This window comes from Strigops habroptila, chromosome 9 (genome assembly GCF_004027225.2).
Source record: "Strigops habroptila isolate Jane chromosome 9, bStrHab1.2.pri, whole genome shotgun sequence".
Taxonomy (NCBI): domain Eukaryota; kingdom Metazoa; phylum Chordata; class Aves; order Psittaciformes; family Psittacidae; genus Strigops; species Strigops habroptila.
In genome coordinates this window covers 10,460,241-10,484,444 of record NC_044285.2, presented here as the reverse complement: position 1 = coordinate 10,484,444, position 24,204 = coordinate 10,460,241, and the positions used below count along the sequence as shown (strand labels likewise).

At 43.4% G+C, this 24,204-nt stretch overlaps 2 protein-coding genes across 2 annotated transcripts in view; one reads left to right on the top strand and one right to left on the bottom strand.

The window, feature by feature from the left end:
* Positions 1-8,232, bottom strand: part of FSD2 (fibronectin type III and SPRY domain containing 2) — a 20,773-nt gene extending 12,541 nt beyond the window's left edge. Inside the window, exons 1-6 of the mRNA XM_030496731.1 lie at positions 8,039-8,232; positions 7,532-7,533; positions 3,374-4,158; positions 3,198-3,293; positions 1,961-2,194; positions 667-689 (exon numbers count right to left, since the gene is read on the bottom strand). Of these exons, the coding sequence (XP_030352591.1) occupies positions 667-689; positions 1,961-2,194; positions 3,198-3,293; positions 3,374-4,117 (1,097 nt within the window). The 5' untranslated portion in view covers positions 4,118-4,158; positions 7,532-7,533; positions 8,039-8,232. The remainder of the gene's footprint in view (positions 1-666; positions 690-1,960; positions 2,195-3,197; positions 3,294-3,373; positions 4,159-7,531; positions 7,534-8,038) is intronic.
* Positions 8,192-24,204, top strand: WHAMM (WASP homolog associated with actin, golgi membranes and microtubules). Its single transcript, XM_030496730.2, has 10 exons — positions 8,192-8,789; positions 11,847-12,020; positions 13,374-13,524; positions 14,043-14,212; positions 15,476-15,641; positions 16,612-16,799; positions 18,256-18,342; positions 18,423-18,518; positions 18,896-19,454; positions 22,221-24,204. The coding sequence occupies exons 1-10, from the start codon at positions 8,250-8,252 to the stop codon at positions 22,502-22,504; spliced, it is 2,415 nt and encodes an 804-aa protein (XP_030352590.1). The 5' UTR covers positions 8,192-8,249; the 3' UTR covers positions 22,505-24,204.

The window sequence follows — 24,204 nt, the reverse complement described above, 5'->3', positions numbered from 1 at the left end:
TCCCCAGCACCCTTCTATGGGAAGTAAGTCATTAGCTCCATGACTTTCATTATTTTGGATTTACACCACTCTTATTAATTCAGGATCTCTCAATTTGAGATGCTGTAAATTTGAAACAAAGGGGTATCTTTTCTCCATGTTTTCATAAATGAGGACAGTCAAATATTTTTTTTTTCACTTGATTTAGTGTGCCTTAAGACTCTTATTGCTCCAAGATCTTTCAGTATCTGTTTTGAGCTCCCACAGCTTGACTTTCTACCCCTCTATATTAATGCATAAATAAGCCTGCTACTAATCTATTTAGGGAGCTCAGTTTTAGTCAGATTTGTATCCAGAGCATTTCTTTCAAGATCTTTAGCAATCTCAGCTGCTGAAATTAGTTCCTCATGACTAAGCTAAAAACAGTGATTTATTCATGCTCTAATTCTTCTTTTGGGTTTTGTTTTTGTTTTTTTAAATTAGCTCAAAACTGGTTTTGATTGTTAAACTTCTCAGAGCAACCTTTCCTCCTGCAGTTTAAACCAGAAATACTAAAGATTTCAATAGCTCTAGTAGCTTAGGTAACATTTGTGTGCCTGAACAGAGTCCAGAACATGCAAGTGTCTCCAATAACAGGTCCCATTAGCAGGAAGAAATGCGACACAAAATCCCAGACTGTGATACTACCTGTCAACCATGGTTATTGCTGCCTGTAGAAAAAAGAGAGAGAATGTGTTAAAGATAGAAAAGATACATTTCTTGCATTAGTTCAGAGTCAGACTATATCATGCTTACATGAATTGTCCCAAATGCTGCCCTCAGAGTGAACTAACTGGCTCTCAGCCAGCTCCGAGAACAAAGCTGTGCCTAACTGTCCATTCACATGGACAGATCTTGGCTGAAATTACAGTAAGATAACGAGCAGTGTCAAGCAGTGACCAGTGTTCACTCATCCAGGCTGCATCCTTCCTCAGTTGTCCACAGTGCCAATAGACCCTTCACAAACAAAACCAACACCTTGGGAAAAGAACTTAGTGAAGTTATCTGCATCCGAGCAGTGACTGTTACTGGAAGACAGATGTATCATCCCTGGAGAAACCTAAGCAGCTGAGAGCTCATGACCAAGAGCTATTCACTTCTTGGTGAATAATGGTTCCTAGGGGTGATGTTGAACTGTTCATGAGCTAAGGAGAAAATAAGGTTATTCCAAAGTTGCAGAGGAATGGGAAAAGTCAGCTCATATGAAGAACTCAGCACGTTGGAGTGACACAGCAAGCTGCTCTGCTAGAGCAGACTGGAGGTGTTAGGAGATTTGTTTTACTGTCTGGTTCAGAAGTTATTGTGGCTGTTCTACAGAAACACTCCCACCCACCTGAGTCACAGGACAGCTCAGGTTAGAGCAATCACTCATCAGCAGTGAAAATTCTTCTTTTTTCCCCCAATTATTTTTCTACCTGGTAAAGAAAAATAACTTCTCAAACCTCCTCAACAGTGGGATTCACCCATCACTTTGCAGGCGCTCCTTATGCCTTAGTTTGAAGCCTCCTGTTCAGCTGAACTTTCCAACAAAATGAGCAAGAAAAAGAAACATCTTCTAAAGTGGTTGCATCAGCCTGCCTGCTGTGAGCCTAGAATAGAGCAAGAGAGCTGAGCCTGCAGGAGGCAATGAACACTAAATGCCTCCAGAGTATCCCGAGATAAGCTTTTTAGTGAGCTGTCTTCTCTCTGAACCCCAGGGAGACTCACAAATCATTAAGCTTCCACATTACAAACTTCTGCTGCTGCTTCTGCATTTTGGTCCCATTGTGTTGCCCCACTAAGTCAATGCCATCGTGCCAAGCACGTGGAGCAATGACAGCACTGTGGATCAGGCACCTCAAATGCCCTTTAGCAGTAAAGCCACTTGTGGCTTTCCAGATGGGGACTACTTTCAAGCAGCAAACAGCAATTAGAAGAGGCCTTGCCAGTTAAAGCTCTTTACCTTCATAAAATTGGCTTTGTCGTTTTCCAGGTAAAGCTCCTGGGTTGTGTCTGTCAGCCTCTTGCAGGTGTCAAGATGTTCCCCACAACTGACCAGCTGCCCATATAACGCTTCCAGCTTCTGCCTCTTCTCTTCCCCCAGTGCTTCCAACTGTTCTTCATACTTCTGAGCAAGCGCTTGCACTGCATCATTGTAATGCACCTCGAAGTTCTCCTCCTGCCTCCCAAAGTTTTCCTGAAAGGCATTTGGGGGTTTGTTCCTTGGTGTCAGGCCTGAGAAAAATCTTACTCAGGTCTGCCTAAAATCCTCCTCGTAAGGGAGGCAATGCCAGTGCACAGAAGCTGTAATTTGACTAATTTGCATTTTTAGGGGTTTATTCTAATCATTCACCCCCCACTGAGGCACAAGAGAGTGCTGGATTTGGTTCCAAGCATAAGAGCATCAGAAATTATAATTAAAAAAATGATGCAAGGCAACTGTCTTCAACCTAAGCCCAAGGGAGCACAACTAGGGATATATCCCAGCCATAATATCCCAAGTGTTTCCACCAACAGAGTCAAGCACATCCTTCCATGAGAGAAACCATGGCAACCCAGTGGGATCCATGGATTCTCACTGGGGAAGTTGAACAGCTAATGCTGGTGTCCTCACTTGCTGCTGGAGAAAGCATTAGGGAGAAGGATTTAAGGAGCAGGCAAGGTTTTATTGCCAGCAGCTTCCTACTGTTCAGACACCGATGTCCTGTGCCACGTGTGGCAGAGAAAAGACAGTAGGTGCCTTTAGTTACTGCTTCAGTTTGACTTGCAGCCGGCTGGGATCGTGCCCCGGCGGCCAAGTTGACATTAACTGAGCATGAAGTGTTGTAGCTCAGTGAAGGTGCTCCAAGGGTTTGCTTACACGTGGCACATCTGTAAGTGTTACTAAGTGAATGCAAGGGGTAGACTCTGGATGGACTAGACAGATCACAGGTCCTTGGCCATTTAAAACTAAGATAACCTGAGCAGGGGTCCCTTTATTTCTGAATGCAAGTGTCTGTGCAAATGCTTAGTGTGGTTTTACCAGCCCAGTTTAAAAATTCATTAAGATGAATTTTCCTAAGTACTTCAGTCTAGGCAAACCCCAAGGTAACTCTGTGCTCTGTTACTATAACTACTCACCTCATTAACAACTTAACACTATGACTGTCAAAACGTTTTTAACCCCAGTACTACTGTTAGCCTGAGAAAAAATGTCTTACCTCTACAGTGATGAAGATTTCCTCCAAGTGACTGGCAAAGTTTTCCATCTGAGCAATCTGCTCTTCCAACTTGCACATGTTTTTATGAATCTCCTCCTACCAAAACACCCAGCACGATTCTTAGTATGTCTGAACACTGTTACAGAGGCACTGCAGTACACTTGTATTACTCTTACCTTTTCGCTTTCCATGGCACTGGGGAGCTTAGTCACCTCGTGATCCTTGTGCTCACCAAACAGTTTGTCAAAAGCTCGGATTGGCATCTTGCAGGTAGAACAAAAAACATCCCCTGATTCCTCCTCCTCACTGACAGCCTGACTGTTCCACTCATCTGAAATGCCGCTGCTGCTGAGCCCCTCTCCGGACCGTATGGGGCTCTCGGCCTCATCTTCTGCTCTGGCTTTGCTCTCATCTTCATCTTGAGAAGCCTCACCAGGAAGTCCCTGAAGCTTTGTGCTTTGACTTTGATCTTTCACTGGAAAGCTGCTTTTTGATGCATTATACATGGAGCCTCGTGATCTTGCTTTTTCTGTGCGAGCAGGTGGCCACCTGCTCTCCGCCACCTCCAGATGTCCTCCAAGAAGCTCAAGCTCTTTTTCTCTATCCTCATCAAGTCCATACATCTTAGCCAACTCTGCAACCTCCTTTTCCAAGTCATATCCAGCTTCTTGCGAGTGCTGAAATTTTTCACTACTCAATGCAGATTCCCTTCTTGTATCCCCCAGAGATCTTTCTCCTTGACCAGATAGCTCTTCAGGAAAGATATCAAACCTCTCCTTTGAGCCATAAAGATCCATGTGATAAAATATCAGGCCTCCAGCCTCAGTCTCGCTAGACTCTGGGACTGGTGGAGATGCTGAATGACCAGTTGACTGGTCACTAGTTTCATACTCTCTTTTGCTGCCAGATCTGGATGACATTGGTATCCTCAGTGAGGCTTTTGAGATGACAAGTCTCAATCCTGTAAAAGATAAGAAAGATCCTTAGCTACATACTCAGATATCAAGCATGAGTTTTTCTTGCTTAAAAATATGTGGATGGAATAAGTTTGGCTGGGGACTGCTCAGGGCCTGGAGGTGGACATGGGAAAGACCAAAACCGGTTTCTGAAGGGAAGCCACAGGAAGCTTGTTTTTTCTCACCTCCATGCAAAGCACAGCAGAGAGCTGTCTCTAGTGTGCATCCTATGTTTTCTGAGTGGCTCACCTGTGACCCTGATGTCTGATTTCCAAACTGTGGGGTATTCCTGTTCTCAGCTCAACAGTGCAACTGTGCTTCACGTGTATTTAGTGCTGTTCTGTACAATTGGAGATGGCCTGGTTTGAAGTCTGCTCGCCCTTCAGCTGCTGTCAGGTGCTCTTTCTGAACCATCAGTTAGGCATACTGCAGGATGCTCTCTCTTGTAACCACTGATGCCACATAACGCACTAGGAAATGCAGTGAAAAATCCTGTTCTGGATTTTTCAAGTTGCCATTCTTGATACTGAAACTTGAGGTTTCTTTTAACATTACTCTCAGTCCAGGTCTTGAGTCCTTTCTATAAAACAACCTAAAATACTGCCCTTTAGGGGTTCTCAGGTGCTGTGAAAATACATGTTTTAACATAAATGAAGCTCAGAAAAAAGATTGATTATGATCTCCATGATAAAGCATACAGTAATGAGGAAGCAAGGCAGGTCATTGATCTGTAAATTGAGAGAAGTCTGCTCTGACCTGGAGCTTGCACACTTTGTCCATTCTGTGCAATGTGGGAGGTGTGAAAGAAAACACATGGATGTGAAATGCAAAGCTATATGATAAAGTAGATGCACATGCATGAAACTTAAAGGCAAGGCAATTTTAATGCTGACTCCCCAAGCTCACTTTTTCTACTCAGACTGTATGAACAACAGCATGAATGAACAACTCACATGAAATAATGTGAGTACAGAGACAGTTCTCCGTCAGAGCTGCGAAGTCCCTGCAGCCCTCCACTGTTCACCAGCAGAAACAAAATCACGCCACAAAACTAGTCAGGTCGATTTCATCAGCAGTTTACTACTACAAGCAAAAGAGTTCATGGCAAGATTTCAGCTGAATATTAATGAATCTCTAGTTACATCTAATCCTAGTCAAGTGAAGTATATAAAAGCTTTAAAACCACTTCCTCAGAGAAAAAATACAAAAGGTCAGCCAGTGATCAAGGTTATCAGAGCTTCTGCAGAAGCTTTCACATAAGCTTTGCTTTCAAACTACTTTTTACGGTCTTTGTAGTTCTGAGTGCTTGTATCAAATTAATTTCATCAATATGTTGCCAATATTCCTAAGGATTACTTAGCTAACAAAGTCAACACAGTCAATGACTTATTAGAAAGCAACTTCTCAAACTGGTGAAAAATGCTAAGAAACTTCCCACTCTCTGGTTTCATACCAATGGCTGAAAACAGTCCAGCCTGCCAGATTGGTAAGAAAACACACACAGAAGTCCACTGTTTGTCTTCTGGCACTGCAGACATGGGTGTGGATTCTACAGCTAGCAATATCTTACTACAGACAAAAACACTGAAGTTAGGCAGAAATAGTATTTATGCTAAAGGCATAAAATAAATCATGCAAATTCTAGCATATTAAACAGAGAAAAGGTCTTGACACATACCAGGAAATGTTCTCTGGCCCCTGCGAAAACTTTTTTCTCCATAATTATAACAATAAGGCTTGCTTTAGAAGCTACTACTAACTAGAGAAGTGAATTAACAAGTATTTTTCCCAGTAAAATGAAATTAAATTACATAAATTAAAATTAACATAATTAAGCTCGTCTGGAACCCTGCTGCCTAAATAAGATTTTCAGATGATTGCTCAGTTTACAGGCACAGATACAATTACAGTGAAGAATGTTCAAGTCAGTAACCATCAGTTATCAAAAATATATAACAAAGAATGTTACTACCTAAAAACTTGCCTTCTATCTTAAGACATCATAAATTCTTCTGATAGCTCAGATGGCATCAAACTTCACATTTATTTCCCCTAGTAAAAATTAATTCACATGAAAGCAATTCCCTGCCACTTTCATATGACTGCAATTGGAAGACATTGCTGTAACCCTAGACCGCCTCTTTGCTCAGATAGGGACATGCCAGCAATGAGCAATGGAACAAATATAGATGTGCCCCAGCTGTCCTTCAGCAGCACGCTACTTGAGTGTCACCAGGATGAATGTCATACACTGAGAAAAGGCTCTGAAGGTGGATTCCTGGACCTGAAGTACTTGGAACAATTACAGAGAGCTCTTGCTAAAGCCAGAGCACCCTGTCACTTTCTGAGGTGGTATTAATAAACCCTGCCGAGTGCAGTCATTGACTTTACGTGTGATTTCCAAAGCTGTGGTGCTATGCAGAGTGTTGTGTGTGGGATACACAAAACATGCATCCTGCACAAACTGGCTCAAATGGCTGGATGCACACAGCGTTGCTGCACAATTAAATGTTCTGTTCTTTGCAAATGTTTAATGGCAAAGTTATTTTCTCTATTAAATTAGCAAGAGCTTTACTCTGCTAATCAAGATCAGATTCTAGAAAAAACATTGAAATTCAGAATTTAAAAGATATCTGAAATTGTAGCGTTGTGTGCATATACATACATCCCACCCTGTAGGTGTATGCTAGAGCTCTGGAAAACTATTATAGTGAATAACACGGCCAGTGGCCCAGCTAGGACAGGTTTTCACAGAGACCTATCCTTTCAGTCTGCGCTCAGCAGCAGTTCACCTGATAAAAAGCAGGCTGTATATCACTGATTATTATGATTACTGTAGCACTTGAGCTTTATGTATCTGCTCAAACCCACAGTTGTCCAGCATACATAACCTTTCGCTTGTGAACATGCTACTGAGCCAGCCTTGCTGGCAAGACCTTTTTAAACATGTCTGAGAACACTGCATTATATGCATCTTGAGTTCAAGGGACAGCACAAGGGGAAACGTCTGTTGGATCTTGACACAGATCTGCTTTTTCCTTCTTTTTTCCAATTACACTTGGTGTCATTTCCTCACATTTCTAGCAGCGCAATTGTTTGCTGTTTTGCTAAGGGAATACAAGTTAATTACCCATGTAGTCATGATCTCATTAGTGCTGACAGTGCCTCCATCAGCTGTGAGATCAAAGCAGAAATGTTTTCACAGAAATGAGGTAGCCTTTGCTGAAATGTTAACATTTATGCTGCCAGACAGATTTTATTACTTTTTCAAATGACAACTCATTTTTGCCCTTACGCTGTTATGCTGCAGTATCTTGCAAGCCTTAATTTATTGAAAATTTAGTAGTGTCAGCTTTGCTTCCATAGACTAAAATATACCACTTTTACCATGAATTAAATTCAGCCTTGCACACAAGGCCTGAATAAGAGATATGTGCCTTTGCTCTCCACTCCCCTCAGAGTTGGTATAATAAGTATGATGACCTTAGGACTTAGTTGATCTAAGGACAAGCACCATTTGACTGCAAGGCGGTTTGTGGGTATGGCCTCTGGGCTGGAAGGCCACCCGTGACCCCCATTTCAAAGCGTGGGGAAGGAGTGTGAGGATTCATCGGGCTCAGAGAACGGAACAACTTGTGAGATTTAGCCGGGAATTCACGGGAATGATGGCTGGGAGAAAAACCGCTGGCACGGGGCAGCCTTCCCTTAGCGAGCAAGGGCTCAGGCCCTGGGGGTGCACTGAGCTAACGCCTGTGCTCCTTCCCGCAGGGCTGTGTGTGCCTGTGCCCGCGGCCCGCCGCTCGCCACGGAAATAACTGCTTATTTCACAGAAACCACCGGTTTTTGCACACTCGGGGCGCCCCGCACCCGCCGCACGCCCCTCACCTCCCTCCCGGCCACTGTTTATTTCTGTGACCGCCATGTGAGCCCGCCCGCTCCGCCCCAGGCCGCGCCTTGGTCCCGCCCCCCGGGGCGACATCAGCCAATGGGGCCGCGAGCTGCCGGTGACGTCATACGCTGGACCCGCCCCCTCGCCGGGTGCGCGCTGCGCTGTTCAGGTCGGGCGGTTTCTGTTTCGTTCCGCGGGTGCGCCATCATGGAGCCGCAGCCGGACAGCCTGGAGGGGTGGGTGGCCGTGCGAGACACCGCCTTCACCGAGCCCCAGCCGCCGCCGCGGCTCCGCTTCCTCGTGGGCTGGAACGGCGTGGAGGGCGCGTTCGCCGTGACCTGCCACGGCCGGGCGGAGGCGGCGGCGCAGGCCCCGCAGAGCTGGGCCGGTCTCTTCTCGGCGCCGGCCCTACGCGGCGTCCATCAGCAGCTGGCGGCCGTCTGTCCGCGCCTAGAGCCCGCTTTCCCCGCGCTGCCGTCCACGCTGCCCGGCGCTGCCACCGGCGGGCTCTGGGCCGTGCTGTTCCCCGGCGGCACGGTGCCGAGCGAGGCCGAGGTGCAGGAGCTGTGCCGGGAGCTGGAGCTCTACCTGGGCTGGGCCCTGGAGTTCTGCGGCGGCCGTGTGGTGCTGGACACCCTCTTCGCCGCCGACCGCCGCTGCGACGATGAGTACTTCGAGAGTCTCCACGAGCTCCGAGCGAGGGCCCTGCGCTGCCACCTGGCCCGGGCCAAGGAGGCCCTGAGGCGGGTACGGGCCCCGGGGCCGGGCGGAGGGTGGAAGGGCCTGAGCGGGGCAGCGGCCTGGGCCGGCCCCGCTGACGGATCCAGCGGACACCTCCGGGCTGGGCCTGCCCTCTCCGAGGGAGCACAGCGGGGTGTGGGTGCTGCAGGCAGAGAAGGTGTAGGACCACCTTGACCGCTTTGTGCTGCAGCATAGCCCGCAGGTGCACCTCAGTTTTAGCACCTCTTTCTCACCTGGGAGTTGCATGTGTGAGGCCGGCAGCCTCTGCTGCAAGAGCTGCAGTCACTCAGGTCAGACTCACATTTGGGTGATGTGAGCAAGGGTGACCAAGTCACTAATGTTGTCTTGCTTATAGTATTGCCCAGTGTTCACATTAGTGCTTACACAAACACTTTTGATTGTCTGGAAACCACCAAGTCAACTTTCTCAGGAGCTGAGTGTCATCAGTCCTTGAGTGTTGCTTTGTTAAGTGGAGGAATAAGCCAGTGCCGGTGGGCAGCCTGTATGAGACATTGGGGCACTTACTTAATCTGCATGTGCTCCTGCAAAAACACTTTGCTAAAAATACCCAGCAGTGTTGTGCAATGGATGGGATGGAAACCGAAAGGGAGAGTATTATCATGCTCTCATCTTCTAACCTGTGAAGGTCTCACACTGCCTGTTTGCAGTAATTTCTTGGGGGATTCTCAGTCATTATTAAAAATAAACTTAGCTATTGACGTATGCCAAATAGGTGATTTGTAGTCAGAGAAATTGCGTTATGGTTTTTTAATGTCAAATTCTGGCCTAGTGATTGTATGAACTAATGCTGTTAGCCCTTTCTGCCTTTAGTGCCATAAGTTTCTTCTTGCTGTAGATGTGTTCCTGCATTTCCCCCTCTCTCCCCCTTGTAATAAGCGTAAGTTTAAAGGATGGTATCTAGTAACATGCTTGCAATTAGGACATTAGTATGTTAAAACAAGAGCTTACAGATACTTCAAGCTCAGCAGTGTGTTCCTGCTCTGGTTTCTTGTAGTATCTTTGCAGTTTATTTCCTGGCAAAGTAAGCTAAAAGGTATTTTATGAAAGTGATCATGCTTTGGAGGAAAGTTAAAACAGTTGGCTTTAGCCTTCTGTTTCCTATTTCACTTCAGTATTTAACAGCTGTAACAACATTACTGTTTCAGAAAGACACTTTAAAACCACAACTTTACATGAACTTTATGTACACTGTTGTGTACAAAAGCTATAGTGTCTGTAACTGATTATAGTAGTTCATGGCCCTTGCAGGCCTAACAGGGACACAAATTAATTGCAGTCTAGACCAAGTTATGCAGGATTCAAGACATAAACCCTACCTCTTTCGGTGCTAAGCTAGCCTTCAGTATCAGAGCATCCTTATTCCCCTTTTGTATCCAGGTCCTTCTCAAATACTTCATCCTCTGGGCCAGGAAATTGATTCTGAAGAACACAGAAGATATATGTACAAGATGGAAGAGAGTAGTATTGTGTAAATACTTTTTTCACATGTGTGTTCAAAGACAAAGGAAAAAACCCAAGTGCAATACTGTTACAGCAACCAGAGGAGTCAGTTAGGCTAATGGTGAAACAGAATTCCATGAAAAGAATGTCAGATTGTGTAAAAGCAAGGATTTTACTTTAAAACAGACAAAATGTGCTCTCCTCAACCCTTTGTAATGAATAATTGTCTCATGAATTGACTTCAACATTTCATTAATACTTCCCCTCTTAATTGCTGTAAACATCTTCCAGGAGCAGCATGACCCTCACTACTGGCTTGGAGTATGGGAACCAGAAAGTGAACTATTGTGTTTCTATTTGGCTTTGATACTGTGGAGGGAAAAGCAGACCGTTAAATTGCTGCAGGCACATCTAGGACTGTGTCTGATCTGCCACGAGCTCCTGGGGAAGCCCAAGAGGCCAAGGGACTTGTGGGATTACTGGAAATGTTGTAGTTCATATGCTCTTGTTCCCCTGTCCTCCCTGTGCCAGGCCTGGAGGGAGGATGGGTAAGAAATGCTCTTGAGCTGACTTCCACAGATTTTCCCTGAGGAAATTCCTCCACAGCTGGGAACTTTGCTCCTGCTGCCTTACCCAGGCTCAGCTGGCAAGAGCAAAGGTGGTTTAATTTCAGTGCTTTTCAGTTGCAACACAATCAAGCTTATGTTTCTAATGCTATTTCTCATTGTTGTAGCATCAAACACCCCCTATTCCCTTCCCTCCTTATGGAGCTGTGAGCAAACACTGTCCTTCCAAGAAGGTGTGTGTTTCGCAGTGGAACTTAGTGGTGTTCTCTCAGCTGGCTCACTCTGTCCTGGCAGATAGAGCACACCATGGTTTCTGCTAGCTGCTGTCAGGAAATCTTTGACACTTCAGTTGGTGCCAATAAACACATGCAATTGGGGGCAGTTTCCAACTTTGTGTTTTGTCACAGAAGCAAATAAAGACCTTAAATAAGGACTAGTGTATCAGGAAGGCAGTTCTTCCATGGAAGAATTACAAGTTACAAAGTGTAGTATCACTAGAACTGAGATTAGAATAACCTATTATAAATATACAATTGTTTAATTTAACTGCAGGGTATATCAGGAGTAGAAACCTGTTTCTGAATTTCTGTTTTTAAATGGCAGTTTGATTTGATGCTCGAAGTCAGCAATTCTGGATCCGGAAATTCATTTCATACTGTCAAGCATTTACTAATTATGGAAGCGATGCAAGAGCTAGTTTAAGAATATGTTACTTGTCTTTCCAGTACACAGATTTCCCCAGTTTCCCATTCATGTTCATAAAAAAGCAGCGACAAAGTCATCTGCATGCAGCTGTTAGGAGTATCTAGCGTGATACTCCTTGCAGTCTCCCAGTGCAATGTGCAGCAGTTGGTGCCTTTAACAGTGAGGTGTTAAAAGATATTTCCAGCTAGGGGTGGCTGCTGAATGCCTGGTGTGTGGCTCCTGTGCAGAGGGAGGTCTTCCCTGCTCATCGAGTGACAAATGGCAGGGCCTTTCCACCAGAACTAGTCAGCACACAAAGCATCTGAGACTGATTTACCTTTTATCCCATTAGATTCTTCAGCAGCATAAAAGTGCTGACACAATGGTGGCTTTGATGAAGGTTTATGAAGAAGAAGACAAAGCTTATCAGGATTTGGTCACCATGGCAACACAATTCTACCAGTATTTACTGCAGCCCTTCAGAGATATGCGAGAGCTGGCAACACTATACAAACTGGAAATCCTGGTAGGTCTGCCTTTACAGAGTCAAAGGCCACGTTACGTAGTAGGGCATCAGCTGCTCTTGGAGCGGTTTAGACTCAAATCACTTAACATTCTGTACTTCTGTCTGTACCTTCTCTTTTTCCCCCCCCGGCAAGCCACCAAAAGTGACTGAGAAATTCAGAGTTACGGCAGAACCATTTGCAGAGTCCATGGTACTTGTTTGAATAGAACTGCAGCTGTCTTCCCACCTGTGCCCCACTTCCCTCTGTTTTGAGGAACTAAAAGGAAAACATCCCCAAGCTCCAGCTCTCTGGGGTTTTCTCTCTGGTAGGCTGAATTTACAGAGATTTAAGTAGCCTTTGTTGTGGCACCTTCAGTGGGATTAGTTTGTGGCACTGCAAGTGCCATCCCCCAGCAATGCTGAGGCACCAGATTAAATTAATTGTGATGGTAGAAGAAAAGGCAGAGGAGACCTTTACCACACAAAGCAGTTTTCTGTTAGTGCTATAACCTGCCAGAAGTACAGGTTAAAACATGTCGGTTGTCACTGATTTCATTTAATTTTCTGTGCATCTTAAACTGGAAGCCCATACTGAAAATTCCGATGCCCATGCTAAAGGCAGCCATCTGCTACTGTGTTTTTTTGTTTGGGTTTTTTTTTTCTTAAAGAGTCTGTTAAAATTAAAGTGAGCTATTAATCTTTTTGAAAAGAGCAGAACAGTTTTAAGTTCAGACTAAGGTTCTTGGATATTGAAGGTCTAAATCTGAAGATAAAATATCCAGTATGCTGTACTAAAACTGAAAATCGGAAGAGATTAAACAAAGTTTGTTTCTCTATTAAAAAAAGGAAATCTAAGGGGTATTTAGGCTCATTTGAAATCTTATTCTTAAAAAAAAAAATTTTGGATACTAGTTTTGTATCCGTGTGCACTTTGTGGACTTGAAAATACTCTCTTACATTTCTGTATCCCTTCCTGTGTGAAAGAACTGCCAAACTGGAGAACCTGAGAGTGCAGTGTGCTGTCAACACATGGGGGAAAATAGAAGAGAACATTGCACATAGAAGAGTGGGTTCGAGTTACTTTTAGTAACAACTAAAAACACTTGTGTTGGACATGATTTTTAAGGGATTGTTTAAAAATTTTTTAGGGAATAAATTAATCCAAAGTTTAGAGGGAGGTCATGATTGCGGAGCAAAGGTTGTGAGTTAGCCTAGAGAATGAGGAACAAGGTAGTACATAGGCATGAGTAGTGATTTGCTTTGTGAACAGGTGAGGGAAGGAAAGGTCATGTTTGCCACTATGCTCTGGCTTGCTTGAAATGTCTCTGCAGGCTGCACCACTGGGTGGTAACTCAGAATTTTGTCTCCTTGCAGAAATCTTTACAGTATGATAATTTGGGGCCTAGAAGAGTAGAAGCTTTGCAGAAAGATGCTGAAGAATGGACTAAGCGAGCAGAGAATGCTGTGTGCTCCATTCAGGATATCACTGTGAACTATTTCAAGGAAACTTCAAAGGCTCTGACAGGTAATTGGAGTGATTTACACAAAAGGTTCTGTAAATACTTGACTTGAGGGACTGAGAGCTCTTCTTACCACATTTGTTGGTCTCTCTCTGCAGACCCTGAGATTAGGATGAATGTCCAGCTTAAGAAAGAAGCATTTTATTCACTTAAGATTTGTATCTTATAACCAGTTCGGTTTGCAACTTGTGTTTGGCTTGCACACAAATGTTATCAAGGCCTGAGACTTATGGCTACAAGCTTCTGAACAAAAACCGTGTACACTTTTAATGCTTGATATGCAAGCCTCAAGGAGTAAATTGCTGTGTAAACGTTAGGGCATGTTGCAGTGGTATAATGAAGTATTTTACTTACGTATATAAAATCATAAATTTAACCTTTTAGTCTTGAAATTTCTACGGAACCTTCGGAAATTGTTTAAATAGCATCAGCATTTTAAAGTACTGTAGCTATAGTGGAAACCACACAAGGGGTATTAGTACACTGCATTTCTCATAACTTATTGCAATGTTTTAATCTGCAGGAATGCACAAACAGATGGAACAAGATCAGGAAAGATTCGGTAAAGCCACCTGGGCATCAGCTATGCCACGACTAGAAAACCTGAAATGTATGTTAGCTAAAGAAACTCTTCAGCATCTGAGGGCTAGGGAGTTGTGCCTGAAACACAAGAGAGCTGGCATTCAGAAAAACGTAAGACCTTGCAAAGCTGCCTTTTCTGTCACTGTTGTGTGAAGGGCTGCTCAAAACCTACCAAAGTGGTCATGGATGTAGACTTTCAAAGTCTTTGTCTGTGAAATGGCTTAGCTTTTCAACATGGCTTTAAGTTGTTGTCCTGGGTTCAGCTATAGCAGTCATTTTTCTCCTGCTTAGTAGCTGGTGCAGTGCTGTGTTTTTTAGCTTTCAGCCTGGGAACAACGCTGATAACACCGATGTTTTTAGTTGTTGCTAAGTAATGTTTATTCCAACCAAGGACTTTCTCAGTCTCATGCTCTGCCAGGGAGGAGGGGAAGCCAGGAGGAAGCAGAGACAGGACACCTGACCCAAACTAGCCAAAGGGGTATTCCATACCACAGCACGTCATGCCCAGTATACAAACCGGGGGGAGTTACCCGGAAGGCCCTGATCACTGCTCGGGTCGGGCTGGGTATCGGTCGGCGGGTGGTGAGCAATTGTATCCTCTCCCCTTGTTATTTCACTAATCGTTATTATCATTGGTGGTAGCAGTAGTGGTTTGTGTTATACCTTAGTTGCGGGACTGCTCTTATCTCAACCCGTGGGAGTTACATTCTTCCCATTCTCCTCCCCATCCCTCCGGGAGCGGGGGGAGGAAGAAGGGGGGGGGGGGAGTGAGCGAGCGGCTGTGTGGTTCTGAGTTACCGGCTGGGCTCAAACCACGACAGTTGTGGAAAAATGCATGTCTCCAATTTCTTTTAAAACTGCTCCTGCATGTTGGGCACGCTTAGCAGAAGATACATGCTTTTACAGTTCAAGTGTGATGTTAGGATTTGTGATATAACCTTTAAAATTGTTAGGGAGATAAGGACTAGATATTATATTTTCACATGGCACTGCAAAATAAAGATACTTATTTAATTTTCATCTTCTGATGTTCTTGATTTGATGGCATCTGACTGCTGCTAGGAATAGTTGATATTTATTTTTCAAGAGTAGTGTACTGCACCATATATAATTGCTTTCAGGAGCAGTATTGTTTGTTCAGATTATAATGAAGTCTTTCCTGGTAGCGTTAAGATAAAATTACACTTTAGGTACATAAGACTTTTTGCTCCTCTGAGTTTCTGCTCCAAGCCATTTCTAATGTTCTGCTGTTTCCATACCAAAGCATCTAAGTAGCTACCAGTTAGGCCAGGCTCTGTACTGGTGCTTGTGCGTCCATGCATGTTTCATGTTGTGTATTTTGTTATTAATGCTTTTTATTTTCTATAAACACAGATGGAGAACCTCAGTGAACAAGAAGAGAACTTAACTGTAGTGGAGGAGCTGGAAATACAGTATTATGAAATGCAGCTGGAATTATATAATGTACAGCTTGAAATATTGAAACATGAAGAGATGCTGCTTATTGTACAGACGGATACTTTAAGGAGACAGATTCAAGGTAAGAAGAAACAAATATTTAAGCACATATCCAAAACACAGGAGTGATGCAGCCTGCTCTGTTTTCATTTAACAATAAAACAGGTTTATTATCATTGCTCAGGTCTCAATAGTAGAAAGCATCATTGGGAAACACTGATGACATGGCACCATCTGATATTTTGTCATCTGACTAATTGGACACTAATTTGATAACACAAGTTTAAAAAAAAAAAAAAAGCCACACTGTTCACTAATCCTGACAGCAGCTGTGATACGTGCATGCACTGGTCCAGCATATGAAATAACTCATTGACAGTACTTAACTGCTCTCATAGGTACAATGCATATGCATAGAAACTGTGGATATTGTGACCTGCTGAAATGGGTCCTGAAATGCATCGCAAATCTGTTGTAATTTAACATGTAGAAATTATAAGATTCTATCCTGTAATGACAAAAAGAGGTGATTATAGCTAGGTGGTACTTGAGTACTGCTATATTCCTGTTTCAGTGTCTCTTCATAACATGTTTATGACCAAATTAGGCACCAGTCTTGTTTATGCTTATTGGTGCTTATGAATTCTCTGTTGCTGTGTACACTGTGATGTAAACGTTGCTCCTGCTTGTTGCATAATCACAACCTGGTAAATAGTAAAATAAGTCACCCAGTGTTCATCAGAACAGTCTTCAACTTCCAGGAGAACTCCAGTTGCTGAAAGTAGGAGTTAAAGCACAGAGAGACATTTGAAAGAGGAAGCTAAATAACAACAAATGCTAACAGCATAAATTTGATCCTGCAAAGCACCCCTGTGAGTAACATGACATGTTTGTGTAAGACTTTGAAGGACCAAGCTCTGCTCTGGAGCATTACATTTTCTAATAACTAACTTGCTGCCTTCAGTGGCTTTTAAAATGTCTTTAGTTCTTTAAATGTTTAAATAACTGTGGCAATTTTTGGGTTTTTAAAAAAATGCCAAATGCCTTTTTAGAGAAACAGGATGAAGTTGTTTACTATGATACATGTGAAAATCCTGAGGAGCTCAAGGTCATTGAACAGACAATGGGACAACATTACGCTAACTTGTCAGAAATGACGATGCTGAGGCAGAAGACTAAGCAGTTGGAGACAAAGCGTGGGACTGTCTGTGCGAGGAGAGCCTACCTCAGGAACAAAAAAGTAAATGCAGTCCTGGAGATGTGCATTTTCTTTAGCCGATATCTTGACTCACGAGGGACGGACAGGAAGCAAGTAGGGAAACTTTGGGTGGAGCATACAAAGTGATATGTGACTCAGTGCCAAGGCCTCCAAACAGGAAGCGGGGCCATGTGATTTTAAGTCAGCTTTACACTCCACTGTGTGGTGCAGGTACCTCTCTAGCTTATTAAGAGAGCACAAACTTACATGGGTGACCCAGGAGGTGTTCCCTTATCACCTGAACCTCACCAGATCCCTGCTGTATTTTGCTGGAGCTTTGCCCTGGCAGCCTTTACAAAGCAGCTGCAGTACAGGAGGAAACCTGGCCTGCAAGGAAGGAAGCTGCAGTCACAAAACAGCTCACACAGTGATACTTCAACTTTGAATGGGAGAGAGGGGAAAATTTAACTGCTGCAATTCTCTGTCCAGCCTCTCAGTTCTGTGCAAGGGGCAGTTTTTTCTGTTGTTTCCCATTCAGAGTAGAACATGAGGAAGACGCAAGTGAGATCATAATTGACTCTTAACCTTCCCAGTGAGCTGAGCTTACCTTACACCTGCACAGTCCTGCTGGGGCGGGGAGCAGAGTTTAGGTTCTGTCTGTTAGGCCTTGTACTCGTCACTAGCCTGGGCAAAATGGGAATGATGCTGGAAATGTTTTGTGAGCCATCATTGTCTCTTGCTTGCAACTGCTTTCCCGGCAGACACTTCCTTTGCTTCTGTTTTCATTCACTTAATTGCTCTCTTGGTTATGTAACACTGAAGCCAAATACCAGATGATTTGCAAATGCTTGCCCAGCCATGTGGATAATCCCCCTCTGTACAGTGACAAATAGCGACTCCCAGAGAAGATCTTGAAGCCTGCAGCTTCTCTGCGGCACTTGTCACTAACAGAAGGTGCCCCTGCTAGGCATTCCTTGTGCTTCCCAGACCTTTGCTTCTGCTTCCCTGGCTTTTGTACTTGGGAAAGTAGCCTTGCATTTTTGTAATGCCCTGCTAACTTCCCTCTTGCAGCCTTCTTCATGTCTTTGCAGCCCTTCCCTCCAGCTGGTACCTGGGGGAAATGTCTTCAGACCTCATTTCTGCTGCCATTTTTTTTTTTTCTTCTTCTTCTTCTTTTCTCCCTTTTTCTTTGGTTTTTAACCTGAGTGTAAGACAGAGGGATCAGTTCAGATCTGGGTATGTTTCCTCTGCAGTATGAGTAGCCCTGTCATTACTTAGGAGAGCAAAAGATTCCATTGGCTTTAGTCATGGCAGAGTCCCACAGACTTCACTTTCAGGGTCTCACATCTGCCACTAGTTGAGCTTAGCCATCCTTGGCAGAGCCAAGTACTCAGCCTTGGTCGCTGTTTAGTGGCTTGCACACAGGAGTTAATGTCACGGATGATGCACAGTAAAAGTGAACTAACCAAGGATTACATGAATTCTTGTGTTCTACCAGGATCAATGTGAGGCAAACCATCGGCAGAGACTGCAACAGGCAGAAGAGAGCAAAAAACGCTTCCAGCAGCATCACAGCATACAGATAGTGAGTACTGAATAGCAGCCTTCGAGAACCTGGCAGCTGCATATTTTCACACACTAAGACTCACTTGTGTTTTAATGCAGAAGAGGGACAAGCAAAAAGAAGAGGAGAAAAAGAAAAAAGCGTGGATAAGTCAGGAACGTCAGAAAACACTGGAGAGGCTGAAAGCATTCAGGGAGGTAAGTACTGTGAACTACAGTAGACTTAAATGGTGTCAAAACACAACAACAGAAAGTAGCTATAGCTCATGTGTGAGCATGGTCCAAATCAGAGATAACTGTTTGGATAGCCTAAAATAGAGTTGCATGTATGTGTCAAGAGGGTTAAATCCACTAAGGATAAAGTTTCCAGGTGCAGAACCTGTTGCAAAGAACCAAAGAAATGGCTTTGAAAGAAATACCTTGATACTCATTTAAATTTGTTCAGGGTTGAATTTTCTGCTTCAGTAGGTGGGTGGGACAGGTCTGTACTCTGTGGTTTTTTGTCTCTTTTAGGGGTTGATGTTTTGGCCAGTCCTGTGGAGGTGTGACCTCCTGCCTTATGATTTGTTTTACAGAAGTGTCCAGCTCATGTTGTTCTGAAAACATCTCGTCCTCTGCCTCTCAGTCCCAAGTTGCCACGAAGCATCACTCAACAGATTGCAGTACGGTCCCCTGCACCTTCGTCAAGAGCAAGGGCAGCTCCAGAGCAGCCAAAGAGTATACTGCTAGTAGAAGCCTGGGAATCAAAAGCTTTGCAACAAAATACCCCAGCAGATGTCCCTGTCCAGATTCTTGTTACTGATGGTGACACAGAGGAGCAAAAGCACAGTGAGGGATTGATGGGCTCTCCAGCCTCACCACCATCACCACCACCTCCTCCACCTCCTCCTCCTTTACCCCCTTCTCCCCCACCTCCCCTCTTACCTCTCGAACTCCCACGTCCCCTACCTCCCTCACCTCCTCCCTTACCTTTCCGACCCCGTCTTCCCCCACCTCCCCCCTTACCTCTTCAGTTAAAGACACTATCAGCAACAGAGGATAAGCCACTTCCCCTCAGCTCTAATAACCCCACAGAAAGCCCTGCACTGCACAAACAGGATGACTCATCCAGGAGGTCTTTAAATGATTGTATAGGTAAGAAGGCTCAACACTGGTGTCTTTTTTTTTTCCCTTCGTTTCCTGTGCTGCCTCCTGTTCTCCCTCCCTCTGGCTCTGGACACGAATAGTGTGCAGTCTTGCTCAAAAGAATGAAGCGCTTGAAAAGCTGAGTCTAAGAAACCATGTACAGTAACACTGACCATAACTCAGGATATTAAATGAGTAACAGTGATTTGTGTATCCTTTGTGATACACTTCACAGGGTACTGATACTCAGAGAGTGTGACTCAAGCATTTTTTGGGGAGTGCTGCCAAATGGGACAGGTCAGTATTTTAGGACTTTTGAATCTCCACTGTAATCCTATATTTATTAAGTACAGCCTTACAAGTTAGTTTAAACCATACTTAATCACAGCACTATTCTGTGGAGATCTTGGTTCAGGACCTGCATTTCTCATGAAGCTGAAAATCCCATTGCTGTAAGAGGTTAGGTGTCAGAAGAAATTCCAAGGAGAGGGAGTTTATTCAAGCTTGGTGAGAAGCAACTTTTGCTACTAGGTTTGCTCTTGCCACAGTTTTACAACTTGTGAACTGAAGGTGTTGTTTTGGTTGAGGATTAATCACCTGCCCAGTCAGAAGATCATTGTGGGCAAACTGGTAGTTGTACTAAGGCTACATTTTAGTGTTCTTGATTTATGTACTACAGAGCTAGCAGTTGGGCTGTTTGCATTGTAAGGTATGCACATACTGTGTCCACTTACAATTTGTGTGGTTTCTAGATTAAGGTTTCTTAAGAGAATTCATGCAGAAGTCAACCAGGATTTGAAGGGCAGGTGGATAGCTTTGGCATACTAATATTCCCAGGGCCAAAATTCTGCTCTGTTACACCTCTGCTTTGTTGGCAAGATCACGCAGGTGTACGTGGAGGCTGAACTCAGCAATCGAAACAGTAGTTTGAATGAGAATAGAGCTCAGCAGCCTCCCGAGGCTGCACTGGTTACATCTGAACAGGTTTATTTTTATCTCTAAAGCAAGCAGATATTTTGACTATGTCAGGGAGATTGATCTGAGTTGGAAGGCAGCAATTTTTTATTGTCATTTTTCACAGTGGAGCTTTTGCTAGAATGAAGCATGTCTTTAAATGTGGTACATTCCTTTTCCTTTTCAGATGTTTTGTGAATAGTCTAAGCAGTCTCTGTATCCTCTCAGTTAAGAGGCAATCCGCAGGCAGAAACACCAAGGAAAGTTCAGCATTTTCAGTTCTTCCAAGGTGCAGGAAGTATGAGCAGTTGAAGGGCTGACACAGTCAAATTACCATGAGGAACTACTGTGCATCCAGTGGATCAGTGTAAAGTCTTCAGTCTGAGAGGTCTGCGGAATAACTCTACCGCAGACACTCTGAAGAAGCTTTGATTAGCACCAGGGGTTGTACACCAGAGTAGTCTGATTGCTACTGGAACAGCCTTGCTAGTAGCTAATATTTACTACCATTCACAGCCTAACGTTGATGTCCTTTCATTATTTTTGGATAAGAAAAATCCCTTTTAGTTTATTGAAGTCTTTATTGGAGAGATCTGCTTGGTTGTTTACACCTATTCCATGAAGAAAGCCAGCTTGTTAATTGCTGTAATAGTAATTGATAAAATACTGCCACAGGTACTTACTGAAACAGCTTTGTAAAGGGGTTGGTTTTAGTTATACATGGACTACTCATGTCTTTGTACACAAAAAGCCAGGAGAGTTTAATATTCTGGTGTTGAAAATACTGTCTGTAATGAGTTAACGTACTTTCCACAGGGAACTTCTTTCATAATTTGTTAGTCTCACTAGTCTTTTAGCAGGCAGCTGGTTTGATCAATAGACTTAAGACTTTCTTACTTGAAGGCTTGGTGCATCTTTGCTTGATCCTTTTCTGGCATCTCAGTCTCTGAAGGTACCACAAGATTTAGCAGAATGTTATGTTTCAAGTGCTTGATGTTAATCACATAATCTTAGGTACTGTGCATGGCAAAAATACTTCCAGCTGTGAGGCACAGATGGTCTGGACCTGTGGCTGTAGGAGTCGACTGCTGTCCTGGGAAACTGCCTCCCTGTCCGACAGTCTGAAGCTAGCAACAAAGAATCTAACAGAAGGAGTAGAACGCAAATTACAGCGTGTATCAAGAGAACTAGTGGAAGCTCTCTCAGTATGGTGTCCTTTGTGGTCTGAAGTTCAGAAACATACGCCTGAGATTTAAATCATGTTGTAAAATGGGAATTATTTTTTAAGTCTATACAGAAAAGAGCTGCCTGGCTTCCTGCTTAGGGTCTGATCTGGCTCCCACTGACTTCAGTGGTGCAGTTTCAAGCCCTTCTACTCAGATCTTTTCATTTTTCTCTTGGCTGAGCAAAAATGCAATTGACAGTCCCAGCAGGCATCTGAGCAAGCTAGAAGGAATAGTAGGTCGTTTCTAATGCAGAATACAACAGATTTTTTGGTTCAGTGAAATTTTTTTGAAAGCCCATAAAGTTGTAATGAAAAAGAAGCATCCTCCTTTGTGTATAATTTCTTCCTTAGAGCACAACCTTGTATAATGTTGAAGAGGCATTGGATTCTCAATTCAAAATATAAAAGCTTTAACTGCTTTTTAAAAGCAGTTCCAGAGCCTGGTGTTGCAGATGCTTGAAAGTGTCTGTGCCAGAACAGACTATTTCCTGTCTAGCAAAGACAAAAGGAAGAACCCTGAACACTTGGGTAGGGTTTCATACCTCTAAGTGTGGTTGCCTTGTTTCTTCTGGTAACAATAGATTTATCTATTGCAGGTTCCATGGATGAGGTTTTGGCTTCTCTAAAACGCAGTGAAGTTCATCTTCGCAAAGTGGAACAGCCAAATCCATATGCCTCTCTGAAAGACAACATCCTCTCTGCTATAAGGCAAGGAGTTAAACTGAGAAAAGTGAATCCACATACTGAGAAAGATGTCAGCAAAGGACCCACTAATGATCTGGAGAGAAGCATTAAGGCAGCCATCCAGAGAATTAAGAAAGTGTCTGCTGATTCTGAAGAGGAGAACAATGATCAGTATAATGGAGAATGGGACAGCTAGCCAGTTCAGCAAAATAGACTTACTGACTGGAACGGAGTGTGTGTCTCATTTTGCACATTGTAGAAGACTGTCGCTTTCAAAATGAAAGAACAGTGTGATTGTGTGAGTGTTCTTCTCATAGTCCAAAATGTCTTGTAAAGTAAAAGAATCTATTGAATTTCTATAGGAGCTGCAGATTCTTACTTTTGTGTGAGAAATCATACTTGAAATTGTGCTTGCATTAATAGGTATTTCTGGCTCAACCATGTAGGGTTTTCACTTCAGCTGTCTGAAGAGCCAGCTGAAATGCTGGATTGAAATGTACATTATTTATATCGTTACTACACAGTAGGCAATGCTATCACAACAAAGTTTAAAGAGTGATAACTGAAAATCTGTTTTGTCAGATGAAAGCAGAACTAAACCTGTGGCAACAGAGGCAGACCAGAAACCCTTGTATAATCTGGAACGTCTCATTCCTACCTCCATTGTGCAGAAACTTCTCTAATATTTTGCTTGTGTAATACAGCTCACTCTCAAATAACTCCATGGATACTCCATTTATCATTTTGTTATAAAGTGTGCATTTGCGAATGGACTTGATAATGCTGAATAGGAAAAATAGTATCAAGTTTGCAATAAACACTACTATAGTAATTACTGAAAAGTTTACTTTTTAGCTGGACACTTAAATACAGAATATTTTTAAATGCTAAATGTTTTTCATACATCTACATCTAGAAGGAACTGTTGGCAGAAAAGAGCCAAAATACTGTATATAATATTTTCTGGGATCTAGCCCTATAATGCAGGGCTGCATTTCTCCACTGAGCACATCAATACATGTTTATAGCTACTCTGATGAATTTAAATTACCCAATAGCCTTATAAATGTCAGATACTTGCATTGTGCCTCGAACCTGAATTTAAAAATTCAGCTACATTTAATTTAGAGACTGTTTCTATAGTGGGTGGATAGTGATAAAAAAAGATACAGAGCTTCTTTTGGAGTTTATACTGACCCTTAATAAAAATATATCCTGCCAGGAGAAGTGGATTCAGTGTGCTGTCATTTTAGGATGCAGCTGTGACCTAAGCACTTGGACCATGGTATTCTGGGTTTTGATAGCAAGTGGCAGCCACGCAACAACTGTGCTTTCTCACTAATGGTATATGTAAATGCCCTTATTTTCTCAAATATTTATGAATTGTAATTTGGTAACAAAATTGCAAATCCAGTGCTTTAATTCCCTGTTTTACTGTAGAATAGCAAATCTGTTTAATCAGCACAATAAATATGTATGCAACAGTTTCGATGTGAGAAGCAGCAGCTGGCGGTTCATTTTTTACTGTTTCAGCACCTACTGCTGTTAGGAAGTCAGAAAGAAGTGACCTTTTTCTTGTCTACTGCCATCAAACCAAATGGAGACAAAGGCAGTGGCAGCACAGGTCAGTTCTTAGTGCTTCTGATGCGATGTCTGTGCTGAACTGTGGGGAGCAGGGGTGAATTCACTGCACATTCAGGCTTCAGCATCTCAAATGCTGTATGCTTCGCATAGACTGGAACTGAAGACAAGATCTGGTCCTTTGAGAGTGGAGACCTTTTCCCCAAGGATAGTGTGGGCAGAGGGGGGTGTTTAGAGGTGCAGGCAGGGTGGAGAGGCTGGTGCTGAAGGCTGCCTTCTTGCAGGCTGTGCCCTTTAGTGCTGTGGTTATTTAAA